The sequence below is a fragment of the Tursiops truncatus genome, chromosome 2, assembly GCF_011762595.2.
Source record: "Tursiops truncatus isolate mTurTru1 chromosome 2, mTurTru1.mat.Y, whole genome shotgun sequence".
In the NCBI taxonomy this organism is placed as follows: domain Eukaryota; kingdom Metazoa; phylum Chordata; class Mammalia; order Artiodactyla; family Delphinidae; genus Tursiops; species Tursiops truncatus.
In genome coordinates, this window is record NC_047035.1 from 13,789,656 (window position 1) to 13,805,127 (window position 15,472).

The 15,472-nt window shown below is 46.1% G+C and overlaps 1 protein-coding gene across 1 annotated transcript; it reads right to left on the reverse strand.

The window, feature by feature from the left end:
- Positions 1 to 3,409: 3,409 nt before the first annotated feature.
- On the reverse strand, positions 3,410 to 14,689 carry CALM1 (calmodulin 1). Its single transcript, XM_004313133.3, has 6 exons — positions 14,465 to 14,689; positions 11,623 to 11,653; positions 10,306 to 10,449; positions 7,792 to 7,898; positions 7,225 to 7,360; positions 3,410 to 7,052 (listed from the first exon to the last, which is right to left on the reverse strand). Exons 1-6 carry the CDS (start codon positions 14,465 to 14,467, stop codon positions 7,024 to 7,026), a joined length of 450 nt encoding a protein of 149 aa, XP_004313181.1. The 5' UTR covers positions 14,468 to 14,689; the 3' UTR covers positions 3,410 to 7,023.
- Between the last annotated feature and the right edge of the window lie 783 nt (positions 14,690 to 15,472).

A 15,472-nucleotide genomic window follows, 5' to 3' on the forward strand; every position in this document is an offset into this window, starting at 1 on the left:
TTGATCCATTCACCCACTGATGGGCACTTGGGTTCCTTCCACCTTTTAGCTATTGTAAATAAAGCTGCTATGAACATGGGTGTACAAATATCTGTTTTAGTCCCTGCTTTCAATTCTTTTGGGTATATACTCAGAAGTGGAATTGATATATCATGTGGTAATTATATGTTTAATTTTTTGACAAGCTACCATACTGTGTCTAATCATCTTTTCAAAGAGCCAACTTTTTGTCTTTGTTGATCTTCTTTTTTGTACCTTTGTTTCGTATTTCATTAATTTCTGTGGGTATCTTTGATACTTCTGCTCTCTTTGGGCTTATTTTATTCTTTTTCTAACTCAAGTTGGATGTTTACCTTATTTATTTTTAGTCTTTCTTCTTTTCCATTATAAGCATTTTCATGCTATTAATTTCGAAGCTGTATCCCACAGTTTTGGAATGTAGAATTTTGTTCTCATTCAGTCCTAAACATTTTCTAGATGTGCATATTATTTCTTTTTAGAAATGCTATTAGAAGTGGACTTTAATTTTCAAACTAAATGGGTATATTAAAAGTTGTAATTTTTAAATTGTTTTCTATCCATTGCATTGTTATTAGGCAACTTGGTCAATATGAAAGATTTTTTTTAATGTTTGTTGCAGTTTACTTTATGATCTAATATATAGTCAATCTTAATTCTCTACTTAAACTTATTTATTAATTTCTTATGTTATCATTACTAATTTGTTACGTATTTGTAATTATATTATCCTATAACTATAATCAATATAATATTTAATGATTTATTATTATTAATGTTAATATCTGTAATATGAAATCTCTAACTGCTGGATGCCATGTTCTACGTACATACATGAAATCAACTTGTTCATTGTGTAGTTCAAATGTACTATTGTCTACTTGATTTCTTAATAACTGGGGTAACTATGTCAAAATCTCTATGATGATGGATTTGTTACTCTTGTCAATTCTTGCTTTATACTTTCTTATGCTATGTCTGCATCAGTTCTTATTTATTCAAGTTGTTATATATTGTTCATTGGCACGCTACTTGGCGGTTGTATCTCATGTTTCTATGAATAGCCTGCAAAAGCTCCTCAAAAGGTTGATACTGAGCCTTCCAGTATTTTGAAGTCCTCTAATTCTGAGCTCTGAACATTGTAGGCATTGAACCTGAGAACAAATCATCAGAATACAGCACTCTCACTTTTTCCTCTAATGAGTTGGCGCTCCCAGTAAGAAACAGCAAAAGAACTATGCTCTGAATTCCTTCCTGGCCATAGGTGGCAGCCTGAATGGGAAGGCCGGGCAGTTATTTGCAGAGCTGAGTTAAAGGATTTGCTCTGTTTGAACAGCTGCTTTCAGACCCTGAGTTCCCCTCCGGAACCCTCCAAAAAGGATGAGCTCACTAGGGTTTAGCCAACCATTGGGTCATCACCCACTTCTGGGGTTTAGGGAAGTGTCTCCAACCTTGAGTTGGAATCAGGTCGTGGGAGCCCCGGGGTGTTGTGTGACATCTTCCAGTTGAAGATCAAGACTTTGGCGAAGAAGAGAAGAGGTGAGATGTGACCAGGTGGCTTCATTTCTCATGGTGTTAGACAAATCTGGGCTAGGTCCAGCCGTACTAGAGAGAAGGGCTCCTGGCTGGGGGCAGTGAGCATTTCTCAAGGAGTAGTCAGAATTCTGATAGGACCACAGGGGACCCAGAAGAGGAGGAACAGGAAGAGGCAGGCCTCTGCCAGGCTATGGAAGGGAATGGGATGTTCACAAAGAGTGAAGAGGGAGCCGAACCACTGACCTTTCACCTTTGTAAAAGTGAAAGCAGAACTTAAAAACATGACATTTGAAATACTATCTGAATATGTAAATTACACATTCACTCCCATAGTTGCTGACACACAGGCAGGACATAAATAATTCTTATGTGGGACAGTGCCACCATTTTTTTAACCCAAGTTCCGGCATTGTCGATGGAGACGTGAGATGGGAGAGCCGGCAGTTCCTCGGGCTCCCGTCAGCTTTCCCGTGGATTCCAGAGCACGAGTGAACTCCTCTCACTCCCTGGCAGAGGGCTGAGGGCAGTGGGAGAGAAGCAGCAGCTTCTCAGCTTCTCAGCAGCTATAAAAAAACTTGAAGTCTGATTTCCTTCTAAGGCATCATGAGTCACTGGACGCTCCGGCCCTCAGTGCTCTGGGAAGTTCAGCTCAAATCGGAAATGTGTGCATGTGTTTTTCTTCCTGAACCAAAACTGCTGAAAAACTAGATGACGTCACTTGGACTGAATCTCCTGCAGGCAGTGAATGGTAGCTTCCTATTTCTGTGCTGCCAGGAGGATGGAAGTCACTTCATGATGTTTCTTTGACCCCCGTTCCAGTATTACATCACAGTGTTAAGAGCAAGCTTACCCTCCACTCCACCCCCAACAGGGAGCTGCTGAGACTTTTAAAATGCCATTTGTCATCTCCAAGTGTACAGCATACCTACACTCTTTTGCCTCCCACCCTTTAGGCTGCAATTTCAATTTAAACACCAAGTGACGCCAAGCTGGGTTGGTCACAATACTGGAAAGCCACAGGTAGAATGTACCTCATCCAATAATCTGATTTTAACTGAGGTGTAGAGGTAAAGAACCTGTCTATGGCTACAGAAGGACAGAAGCAAAACTAGGAGCCGGGCCTAAAGTCTCAGCAGAGGGCTCTGTCCCCACGGTGGTGTCTCCATCCTTGTAGACGAGGGGCTGGCTGTGTCTCAAGCCCTCTGGCCAAAGCAGGGGCTTACCCTGTGATCATTCTCGTTCTTCTCAGCCCTCTCGTGCTTCTGTGCAGTGGGAAGAAAGGAAATGGGCAAGGCAGCCTGGGGAAGATCCTTCTGGAAACACAGGTGGCAGCCAGGAGATGGCCTTTCCTGCTAGAGAACCTTGTCTAGAAACCAGGGTCTGGGATGGCACTGATTAAGGGCAAGGTTTCAACTCCAAGGTTCTGCATAGAAGCTGTAGCCTCCACTGCCCTGCTCTGGACATGGGCAGAGGCATGTGCTTATGTAATGTTAAATTCCCATCTAGTATCTAAATTCCCATCTAATGTTTAAAGTGTATTTCTTCACACAATTCCTAAAGAGACTTGGATTAACCTTGAAGTTAAAGAGGAATGAATCTTTTTACGGTGTGAATTTTCCACATAAGGCAAACACAGATACATTAATATGCCAAGAGATTGTGTTAAAACGTCAGCTATTGACACCTAAACTTTAAAACCAGGGTAAGGCCGTAGTGGGATGTGTCTGTGGTGTTTCTGGTCCCTCCCCTACCACGCTAGGGCCCAGGTGGAATCACAGCTGAGGGCAGGTGTAGCTTGTTCATTGAGCAAAAGGAATGGAAAGCATTGCGAGCTAAAAACCTACAGAGTTCGCAGTTAGAGATGAAAGGCTGCAGAAATGTTTATTGAATACAGTGCCAGGTTTATAAATAGAACTTATTTACAATTTCCATAGTTGGTCCCCCATCAGAGAGGTGGTTAAATCTCCAAACAGTTCATCTCACGATTTACAGAAACATTCGAGTACATCTCCTTCGCAAATCGCCACGGTGAAGGGTGACTTCGGTAACAAAAGAACTACCACCATCTTTGCTACAGACATGTTTAATGAACATTATAATAGATTTGGAGAAAGAACACACACTCCACCCATGCCACTACCTTCTCACTCTGAGGAATACAGACAGCAAAGAATTTCTGTCTCCTACAGGGTAACTTCAAGGGATCAAAAAAGATAATGGTAACCGCCAGCTGAAGGGATAGATTAAGACACATTCGTGGAATCTAGTCACTGCCAAAAGGATAAATGTATTTAGGATATACAATAATTAATTCAAATGTTAAAAATAATTGAATGAACCAAGAGCAGACTTGACCAAATTTACATTCTTTGTTTAGGAAGAAGTTCCCAGTATGCTGAGGGGCTGCTAATATGCTGCTACTCCGACGGGGCCACAGCAGCACGAGGCCTACTGGGCGGCCACGTGTTACAATATGGTTACAAGTACAGTCAGACATGCATTTATAAAGAGAATATAAAAATATGTACAGTAGCTAATTTTCAATGTGTTTTAAGTTGCCGAAAGACACCAATTTAAAGTGTGCAAAAATTCGTTTGTCAAAAAATCAGAAAAAAACCTTCCTTGGCAACAGTACATCAAAAGTCCATCTGAAATATCAAGATACATTTACCTTGCTTGACACCTACCCTGAACAGATGGAGAACAAAACTATGAAGGTATATGCCAAGGACTCAGCAGTTTTTTATGGCAAGTCTCAGGCTCCTGCGGGATGCCAGTTAAACTAGTCACTTTATATATGTGTGTGTATATATATATATATATATATATATATGTGTGTGTGTGTGTATATATATATATATATATATATATTTATAGAGCAGTTAGAAGTAGGGCAAGAGTTTACAGGAAGGTGCTGACCAACTTTCACAGTACTGCCACCTCATTCCAGCCATTTCCTCTCACAAACCCCTGCAGACTGCAAACACTCAACCCCTGGGCTGGTCGTCCCCTCAAAGGCCAGAGAGAAAGGCTACAGTGGACTGAGTTCCCTGTGCACCAAAGTGGAACTCAGCATCCCCTGGGGGAAAGGTTTCTGGTTCCCGTACAGGATCCGGGCCATTCAAGAATCTGGTTTCAAGAGTAGTCTTTTAGGAACGACTGCAGGACCACTAATATGGAGTCCACCCAGCTTCTAGAAAAAAAACTTGGTGAAAGGGTAAGATAGAAGGCAAAGTTTCTGAAAAACAAGCCAAATCGCCCTCAACCCTTTTTAAAACTACCAGGAGGTCATCGGCCACAGGCCTGAGAGTGGGTCAACAGTCAGGCTACTTGACCTCCCTGCAAGAAACATCCAGGTTATTAACTTACTCGAAGGAGAAACCCCAGTCCTGTCTCACCAGAAGAAAACCCCCGAGGTATTCTGAGATGTTCCTTCCAGATTCAAGGAGTTGTGAAAGCCAAGCCCAGCTCATGACGTCAACCTCTCTTCTTCCAACCACCGGGTCTAAGGACCAGCAGCAAAGGCAGATGGGCAGGCTCCTCTCCACTGCTCTGACCCACCCCTCTGGCGGGAAAACTAAAGAGCTGCAAAGTGCCAGAGAGACGAGAAGTAGGAGAGGGAGAAGCTGAGGGTCTCCGTAAAACAGCCCCGAATGCACCCATTTGGCTGCCAAGAGCTTCTCACTGCCTCACTAGCAGCCTGCCGCTGTTCCCTGGCAAAGTAAAACTTCTCACAGAAACACTCAAAATCCAAATCTCCTCGCTAATAAGATACAACCAAGTTAACACCCTGAAAAATGCACATTCAGCCTTCACTTCAAAAAGAGGTCTGCACTAAATCCAAACGCCTTTTAGGGAGCTTTTACGCAAACCAATCCCACTGCAAAGACCAGTACCAGCATCTCTGAGTTTTGGTTACAGGTTTATCAAGAAACACAAAATTCCCTCTGGGCTGGGAGTGTTACTTTCAAGCTGGGAGCTAGCATTCGTTCTACTTGGGGGGTGGGGAAGCAAAGTCAAGTCAACCTAAAAAAACAAAAAGAAAAAGGAAAAGGAGTCTAAGGTAAGTATAATCATAAATTAAAAACTGTGAATCAAAAGGTGACTGGTAGTGTCTTTTAGGCATGAAAAGCCTGGCTTAGAAAAGTGACTGCTTCTACCACACACAGCGAGGATTGAATTACAGACACACTAAATCATGTCTTTTGCACAGATGGTCTCAAGTAGTTACATAAAACAGGTAATCAGCAGCACAATTGATAAGAACCCCTAAATACATGCTTGAGAGAAAGTGGTTTTTTTCCTTCATTAAGAGCTCTACCGCCTGAATAATCACTAAGTTACCATAATTCACTTTCCCCCCTCCCCCCCAGTGAAAATACAAGTAGACCTACATGTCCATAAATAAGATGAAGCAATCGGTATCTGCTTGGTTTTAGGCAAGGTCTCAGGCTCAGCAGTTGGTGCTGGGATTTCAGGAGGGAGGGAGGGAGGGAAACCCAATGCTGGGCTGTGGGCATTTAAAGGTACACTTGCCTCCCCTCCAACTGCCTTGTCCCCGTTTAGATCTCAGCTTTACAAAGCATTTAACACCACTTTAAGTTAATGGTCTTTTTATTGGAAAAAAAAAAAACTAGCATTTACAACTTGGAATGGACGTAAATTGTAATTTCTTCAACAGCAATGTTGATGGTTGTGCTGAAGTCCACAGCCACAGCCTACTCTGCTGGCTCCAAGTCATGGTTCAGAAGGTTTTAAAAACAGAGAGTCCAAAGATGCTCCCTTGATAAAGGTTTTTAAAAATTTGTATGAATGGTGATAGCCTGACACCCACTCCGCTCTAGCACAATGCACACAAGGCTAAACCAACACACGTGGGCATGCCACCAGGGTGTGTCCCGGTCACGACAGGTAGGGGCACGGGGAAGTTACAAGAGGGCCATCCTGCTAGTGGGGCTATGCCTGGACAGTTTCTCTTCCACAGCATCCTGAGGTAAACCAATCTTCAATGTCTGTTTTCAGTAAACCAGCTTTTATGGTTTATGGTAACAAATTGAACTAGAGCCCCTTTGAGCAGGCTTTGAATTTGTTTTTTTGTTTTTCATTTTTAATACAAACGCCTGACTGTGCTCAACTGTCAAGCTGCATGCATGAAAAACTGGCCAGCCCAAACAGTGTATTAACCATGAGTGGACGGACCTGCCAGGTGTCCACTAAGTGCTTCCTTATCATTAAGGTAGGACAAGTATTTATATCGGAAAACTGATGTAGCTTGATCTTTAGGGGACAGGACCACCAATCAATACATGCAGATTTTTTGTGTGTGTGGACAGAAGGTACTCTTGACATTCAGTTTTGCTATATAGAAACAGAATGAGTAAATGAATTTTTTTTTTTTTTTGCAAGAGGTAAGTAAAAGATCAATTTGATTCTTCTAGAGGGGGGAAAAAAGGAGTTGAAAGTAGGTCTTCATTTTGCAGTCATCATCTGTACGAATTCTGAAAAGACAAATAATCATAACTTTCGGTTATCTTCAAAAGCAGCTTTAATGAACATAACGTCTCTACTCTGCATAAGGAAAAAAAAAAAAATCTAGTTCAAGCAGTTAACTTGTTTATAGATCCTAAAGGGAAACCTTAAAAACTAAGCTGAAGAAACTTGGTGTGTTACCTTCGTAGTTGACTTGTCCATCTCCATCAATATCTGCTTCTCTGATCATTTCATCTACTTCTTCATCTGTTAGTTTTTCTCCTAAGTTTGTCATAACGTGACGTAGCTCCGCAGCACTGATGTAACCATTGCCATCCTGTGAACATTCAGCAACTGTTACTGGTAGGGACTCATAGTGGTTCGCTGTGGGCAAGTAGGCCTTTGACTTAATTAAGCCCCTCAAGTTACTGCCAACTGTGTGTATGTCGACAATTCTCCATCTCCAGTTCCCACTTCTACCTACTAAACACATGCAGTCAGGCAATGCAGACACTGCAGGGGCTTTTGAAAAGCAAACAGAAATTGAAAGTCACAATCAAGAAACTTGGTTCAAAATTTCTCTACTATTTATTATGTTTACTCTCATCTGATAAGGTTACTACAATAAGTCAGGATATCTGAAAATGAGATTACAGAGGCTCAGGCAGTTAGGTAAGTGTTCTAACTAGAACAGAACGTTAAAGCTTTTGGAAATGACAGCCAGAAAGCCATATTTAAGCACAGTCTGCAATGCAGACACAGGGTTACCTTGTCAAAGACTCGGAATGCCTCGCGGATTTCTTCTTCACTGTCTGTATCTTTCATTTTTCTAGCCATCATAGTCAAAAATTCTGGGAAGTCAATGGTGCCATTGCCTCAAATAAAAAAACAAAAGCTCATGTAAAATAAGCGCTCCAGTGACGCTACCCTGGAGTGATAGTTTTAGAACCACTTTATAGAACAGTAAGCATTTGCTAGGACAAACTGGTAAATTGTTTTATTATGTTGAGCCATCTTAGGTTTAAACTATTCAAATACTTCACAGGGCAATTTCATGTGATTCACTTAATTCAAACCAGTGATCAGTGCCCAGGATAGCATTTAATGATGCAAAGGAAAATGCACATACAGACTCTTGGCCACTGAAGGTTTTGTACCGTTCAAGAGGAAAAAAAGCCCACAGCAGTGCAAGCTGAATCTTTCTACTCCCAAAGGAGGCACCTGAGTTTGCCTTCCCCAGAGTTAGGGAGGTCACTCGGATCTAGCTCTGCCTGCACTAGCGATGCTGGTGAAGGTCCATAATTGGGCCACCAGGAGTACACAATGTTTTTAGGAAAGAAAAGGATTATGAGCGGGAAAAAAGTTTACTTTGTTATGCCAGGGACCATGAAGTGTTGCAAAGTCTTCTCCAGGAGGCATTTCTCAGCCACATTATGGTAAGTCACCTAATCATGTTCTCCCCAACTCCAGTATCTTTATTTCCCATTAAGGGCAAGGCTCAAAAGTGTTTTCTCAGCTCAGACTATTAACATTCAGGAAACTTTGTCAGAAGAATCTGTTCTATGGCCAGTATTCCAAACAACTCCTCCTTTAAAACCAACAGCTCGATGAACACCCCAAAGACAAGTCACCAGATCAACAGTGTTACTTGAACTAAACAGAAACAAAAATTAAATTAGAAGAAAAAAGCCTTACGTTAAGTCACTCATTTTCACCAGTACCTTTAAATCAAAATAATAATTCAGAGATTCCTTCAAATCTATTTAGCCTCCAAAATTTTTAAGCATTATTGACATTCACGGAAGACAAAATTGTTTGAAATGCTCTCTTACAGCCACACAGCGATGTCCTTAGGCATCACATTTATTCATTGTGAGTACCAGATTCTATACCTTGAGACAACTTTCCCCACCTTGTTCCATAAAACCCGAGGGCCTAATACACTTTGCCAGTCCCCAAGCAGCTTCCCCGGGGCTTACACAAAACATGAGAGCGCCACCCCACGCTCCCAGATGGCTGGTCACCCTTAGCAGTCAAACGAGACGGAACTATGAAAAACCTTTTTCCAAATTACTAAGGATGAAAACAGTCTTTAGAAGTAGTTCAAATGGGGTAAAACCATTGTTAAAGAGCTGACCCAAAACCCCTGCTTCTAAATGTATATGACCAGAGAAGTGTAATTCCATTTTATCACCTTATGATACCATATTTTTAATGGCTACTATCATGCCAATCATCAAGAAAGTAGTCTAGATCCAAATTGTTTACTCCTACCTCTTTTCAAAATTTACTAATGTTCTACAATGTCTGTAGATTTGATTAATTTACTTCAGTTTATTAAATAAATTAAAATTATTAATTTAATTGATATTATTTCCAAAAAACGTGTTTTCTTTTGGGGGGGGGAAGTGATCAAAAACGACTTACTGATAGAAGTGCCCAATAAAAGGTCTACTGTCCACTGTTCTGGAGTCCAGAGGAACAAACAACCAAATGGTGACCAACTGCTGGAGGGGTTACTGCTTGTCCCTTCTGGCTCCACATTCTTCTACTAGCTTCTATAAATCTGCTCCCTATAATCATCATGCACCCCACCTCCAAGCCTCAATGATCCTCAAAATCCTCTTCAATAAACACACGGACGGGGCTTCCCTGGTGGCGCAGTGGTTGAGAGTCCGCCTGCCGATGCAGGGGACACGGGTTCGTGCCCCGGTCCGGGAGGATCCCACATGCCACGGAGCGGCTGGGCCCATGAGCCATGGCCGCTGAGCCTGCGCGTCCGGAGCCCGTGCTCCGCAACGGGAGAGGCCACAACAGTGAGAGGCCCGTGTACCGCAAAAAAAAAAAAAAAAAAAACCACACTGACAGCTCACACTGTACTCACTTCCACATGTTAACATCTGAGAATGCTCTTCCCCCACCTCACTTGGGTTTTTTCTCCTCTTAGAGACAATAAGCTTTTTTAAAGGTCTACGGCTATTTATTTTTACTTTCCCCATAGGACTCAGTGCAGACTCATGGGCCAGTTGATAAAAGACTGAGCTGTAGGTCATGGCGAGTGGAAAAGAACAATACTGTGATCCGATCCAGGAAATATTCTAGACAGTGAGCAGGGCGAAAGGCAGGCCCGTAATCTTCTATTTTAATTGTCAGTGGCTGTAAGGAAACCACAGAAAGGATCTTTGCACGTTTGCCTTGATCTGGGGACCTGAAAGACAATCTTTAATGTCTGAACTTGAATTACACAACGCTGGCATTCGTTCATAGTGCTAAAGCCCTTACCATCAGCGTCCACTTCGTTGATCATATCCTGCAATTCGGCTTCTGTTGGGTTCTGACCCAGTGACCTCATGACAGTTCCAAGTTCCTTTGTTGTGATGGTGCCATCGCCATCTTTGTCAAATAGGGAGAAAGCTTCCTTGAATTCTGAAAACAAAAGTTTACCTTTTAGAATGAATGTCTTCACCCAACCCAGCCACAGCACGCCCTTTCCTTAACTTGCCAAAGCAAGCCATCCAAGTTGTGCAAGTTAAGAGAAACCGTCTGCTCTTTATCTGCTGAAACAAAGATCACAGCAGTTCTGTTGGATTGGCCTTCACACAGTAGTCCATAGAGCACACGTCATTCCTGGTAACCAGTTCCATAAAGCCACAATATTCTCACATAAGGAAGGCTAAGCTTCAACACACTTAATTTAGTCCTAAGTCCAATCTGACAAGTGAAGATTGGTCCACATGTTCCTTTATGGTCCCTCCCTGTTAAATTTCTACAGCCACAAGAACTCCCCGTTTCACAGCCATAGGAAGAGGTGGTTACCAGAAATGTACAATCCCACGTAACCAGTATGTTCTCTCTACATGGCATTCAGAGTATTTCAAAGGCATTCCTGGTTTCCTAAAGAGAAACCATCTCAAAAAAGTCCTCCAGGGGCTGCCCTGCTGGCGCAGTGGTTGAGAGTCCGCCTGCCGATGCAGGGGACACGGGTTCGTGCCCCAGTCCGGGAAGATCCCACGTGCCGCAGAGCGGCTGGGCCCGTGAGCCATGGCCGCTGAGCCTGTGCTCCGCAACGGGAGAGGCCACAACAGTAAGAGGCCTGCGTACCGCAAAAAAAAAAAAAAAAAAAAAAAAAAGTTCTCCAGGGAATATTAAAAGCTAAAATCTAAACTAAATCATTCCCTTCCCAATTATTACAGTGGTCCTGACACTTATTTCCACCCGTTCCCATTTAGAATAGCAAGTACAAGCTTTCATGGTGAATTACTAAAAGACCTATGGCATAAGAATTCTAAACTACATTTTTGCTACATTTTTGTAGCAGGCTCCATGCAATCTCATTATATACAAAGCCTGGCACACCGTGAAGCATAGTCAAATACTCCAGAGTATAATATGTGGGTATTCTTAGTTCTACTTCCTTTCTCATTATCTCCAAAACGCTGACAAGGAGTAACACTTGACCTAAATATCTCTGCTTATTGTTTTCATTTAAGTAAATTCTTAGAAAACTGCTCAGGCTATAGGGGGAGGGGACAGAGGAGTCACCAGAACTGAGTCTGCCTAGTTCCGGTCTACTGAAACTCCCTGAAATCATCAACTTACCAGCAATCTGTTCTTCGGTCAGCTGATCAGCCTACATAGAAAAAGAAAAGGTTATAATTCAATCCACCAGAGTTTGATCGAGGTCAACATGGTTTTTCCAATTACACTTTTAATAGTGATCTTTCAAAAATCAATCTCAAAAAAGAAATCAGCTGTTTGAAAACTTCAGCAAAGTCATTTAATAAAAACAATTAGAATAAAGGGAACCCTTTACGCTATTTTAAAAACAAAGGATGGCAAAGGAAGTGACAACATCTCATTTCGGGTTTTCTTCTCTGGGCCTATGGCTATACACTCTGCAGTCTAACTAGGAAGGGTCAGTTCATAGTTTGAAAAATGGCACCTCTAGTGGCAAAAGGCCCACTGCATCGGCTGCAGGGGCAGGCTCTGAGAAAGAAGAGCGCCACCTACTGCACCAGGGGTGCCACAGTCCCCGCTTCCATCCAAGAAGGGACCCGGCCTGCTGCTGCTGTCACCGCAGCCAGGATTGGGTCCAGGGGCAGACTTTTAGTGCACCTTGCGCATTGCTGCAGGCACTCCAAAGCTCCAAACTGGCGTTACATAATGTCATTGGGTTGGATTAACAGGCTTTTATATCTATTTTATGAGACACAATTCAATGGAAAAAAATATACAGCAATGGGTTATCCTACCGACTTCATTCCCACGTAACAAGTGCTTTCCAATCATTTAAATTAGGCAGCTATTTGTTAAAAGCCTAAAATTTAGAACAGCTAAATGCCCTTGGTCAAATTATCCTGACTCAGGACCCAGGAAAAAATGGAACTGTCCTACAGCTGAGCTGTTAGAAAACTGCAAAAATTAAGTACAAAGAAACTACATAATAATTATGAGACTGCGCCCTCCCTTTTTTGGAGAGGAACTATTAACTTTGTTAGAGAATATTTACCTACTTTATGGATGACGTAAGAGCTGCTCATAATAGAAATACTTGACTAGAGGTGGTAACGGCCACGAAGGTAATTCTCACTTGCATTATTTGGCCTCAGCAACACTGAACCTGTGCCTCCAGCCAGGGTAATTCGAGATCTCAAGGAGAGCTAATATGTATTTTTATATTAATGAAGGACGCCTAATGAAGCCAGTTCCAGAATAAGTCCTATTAGAAAGCTGACGGCATTAAGTTTATTCTAACTCATAAGTGAAAACTTTCACAATAGGAATGATGTTCCCATATACTGATTTATATCAGACACTTATGTTTTCAAATTAGAACTGGGTCTTCCTTCCTTTCTAACCCAGACATAGCACGTTGGTCTTCTTTATACCGAATGAAGGAGACACGATGATTTACGTAATGCCAGGGCAACGTCTGTCTTGCACAACAGGAAGCGCTGCCACACCTCGCAAGAGAAGCTGTCACCTCACCGTGGAGACAGTCTCACCTCGCCGCAAAATTCTCGCATTAGAGTGGTTATCGAGAGCATCAGCCTTCCTCGACAAAGAAATACACGCCGACCACCGGACCGCGCTGGCCTTGGGGGCGAAGGTGCGCTGAACCTGCCGGGAGCCACCTCCCCACCCCGCCAAGCCAGAAAACGCTGTGGGTGATGTCAGCCCTGCCCGCCGAGAGAGGAAAGGGGCTATGGAAAACACCCAGCGAGGCGCACAGCCGCATCTGGCAATCTAGAAGCTGCAGAGAAAGCGGAAACGTGGAGGGCATCTCCCTTCGGACTGGGAAGTGGCTCGGGGCGGAGAAAACGCCGGGCGAAGGGCCGGGCAGGGGAGCGGGCCGCGAGTGCAGGCGGGTTCAAGGGGGCGCCGCCCTCCCAGGCCAGGGAGACCCCCACTCCCACCCCCAACCCCACCCCCCGGCTGCGCGGCAGGCGGAGGCCCAGTCCGCCCCGCGCCCCCCACCCGCTTCTGCTCCCCGAGGCGACGAGCCCGCCGCGCCGCCACCGCCTCCCAGAGCAGAAACTTTGCGTCTCTGCTGGAAGCCGAGCTGCGCGCCAGCTCCCTCCTCCCCCGCCTGTCCCCCGCCCCAATTAGCGCGAGCCGAGCGCCTCCCTCGGGAAGGAACCTCCTGGTGTACCGAGGCTCCCGCACGCCTTTACTGCCGCACAGGGTGGGGGGCTGCAGGGGGGCGAACCCACGAGACACGAGCCCCGGCCACGCCGCAGGGCCCCGCCCGGGTGCAGGGCGGCCGGCCCGCCGCTTCCGCCCTCTCCGCCCCCCACCCCGCGCCTTCCTGCCCCCACCCCACCCTTCCCCGGCTCCTTCCTTCCCAGCCCACGCCCGCGCCGCGCCCCCCGGGAGGGAGGAGGAAAGAGCGCCGGGAGAGAGCGCCCAACGGGGACAGCAGTGTTGGGGGAAGGCTGACGGCGCCCCCCACATCCCGGCAGGAGCAACGTGCGCCACCGGCTCGCTCCGGCCCATTCATTCTCCGCTGCCCGCCCGCCCAGCTGCCTGCGAGCCAGGGTCTAGTGCCCGGCCCCGCCCGGCTCCCCCGCCCCCCGGGGCAGAGGCGAAGCGCTGCGGGCAGCCCGGGTGCGGCGCGCTGGATGCAGTGGTGCGGACTGGGGGAGGGGGGTGGATGCAGATGGCTCCGATTCAGCTGGGGCCAGAGCCCCTGCCCGCGGACAGCCCACGGCCAATCCCAGCTCCAAGACGCACCAAAATTTAAATGAGGATCCCTGGCCGAGGAAACCGAGATGCAAATCCGGAATGCATCCTAAACCGCACCTGCTTCGTAACACCCAGAAAAGAAAAAAAACCCAACAAAGAAAAGAAAAAGAGGAGTAAAAAATAGTCTGAACTAAAAATTGGGGAAGAAATCATGGGCCGGCAGCTGCTACGCCGGCGTTTGCCACTCCCGACCTACCATGGTGCGAGCGAACGGAGGAAGAGCAGAGAGAACAAGGGTGGCTGCACCTGCGCCGGGGCTGTGACCGCAGGGGTGCCTCTGCTACTACTGCTGCTGCTGCTGCTGCTGCTAAGGCGCTGTGAGCGCTGAGCGCTATGCCACCGCCACCGCCGCCACCGCCGCCGCCGCCGCCCAACTGCGAGTAACGGCTCCGCGTCCGCGAGACTCCCAGCACCACTGTCGAAGTGCGAGCCTGCGCTCCGCGATATATATACGGCGCTCGGTATCCCTCCGCCTCAGCCGCGGCCGCCTCGTTCTGAGCTGCGCTGCGAGGGCCGGGCCTTGGCCACTCGGCCCCGCCCCCAGGCGCGCCCGGCCTCCCGCCGGCCCCTGCGCGCAAGCCGCGGCGGGCCGGGGCTGGAGACCCATACGCGAAGGGTGAGGGGAGAGGTGCAGGGTCGCGGGACAGGTGCGGCGAAGAGTCCCCGGAGATGCTCACCGGGGCCGGGGCGAGGACGGAACGTCAGCATAGCCCCGACTTGGGGCGGCCCTGGGCTTCAGAAGCCCAAGGCCCCTCACCCCAGCCCCACCCCCACCTGTGGGCCCCCCTCCTACCCCCACCTCACATCTCCTACCGCTCCGCTGGGGCACCCGGGTGCCCCTGGCCCCTGGCCTCGTCGTCCCCAGCTGGCCGCCTCCGTTGGGGAGCTGCGGGCGGTCCTAGGGTAGGGGGCGGCCGCGGGGAGCTGGGGACAGGAATTGACCGCTCTCCTTCTGCTGCCGGGGAGAGGGGTCTGGAAGGGGAAGGGCAGTGTGCCTTGTGCAAGAAATTGGTCAGACGTTTGCTTTTGAAAATTTGAAGTAATATCAGAGACAAATTAATATATGCTCAGTTGCTAAATCTGTGTCGTGTTCATATGCTTAGCCAGTCTTATTTTAATGTTTTTACGTTTCCACTGAATTTTTTTTTTTTTTTATGCCTGAATAATCTCCCTCTCCTACTGTTTGGTTCTCTTTTTCCTGTGG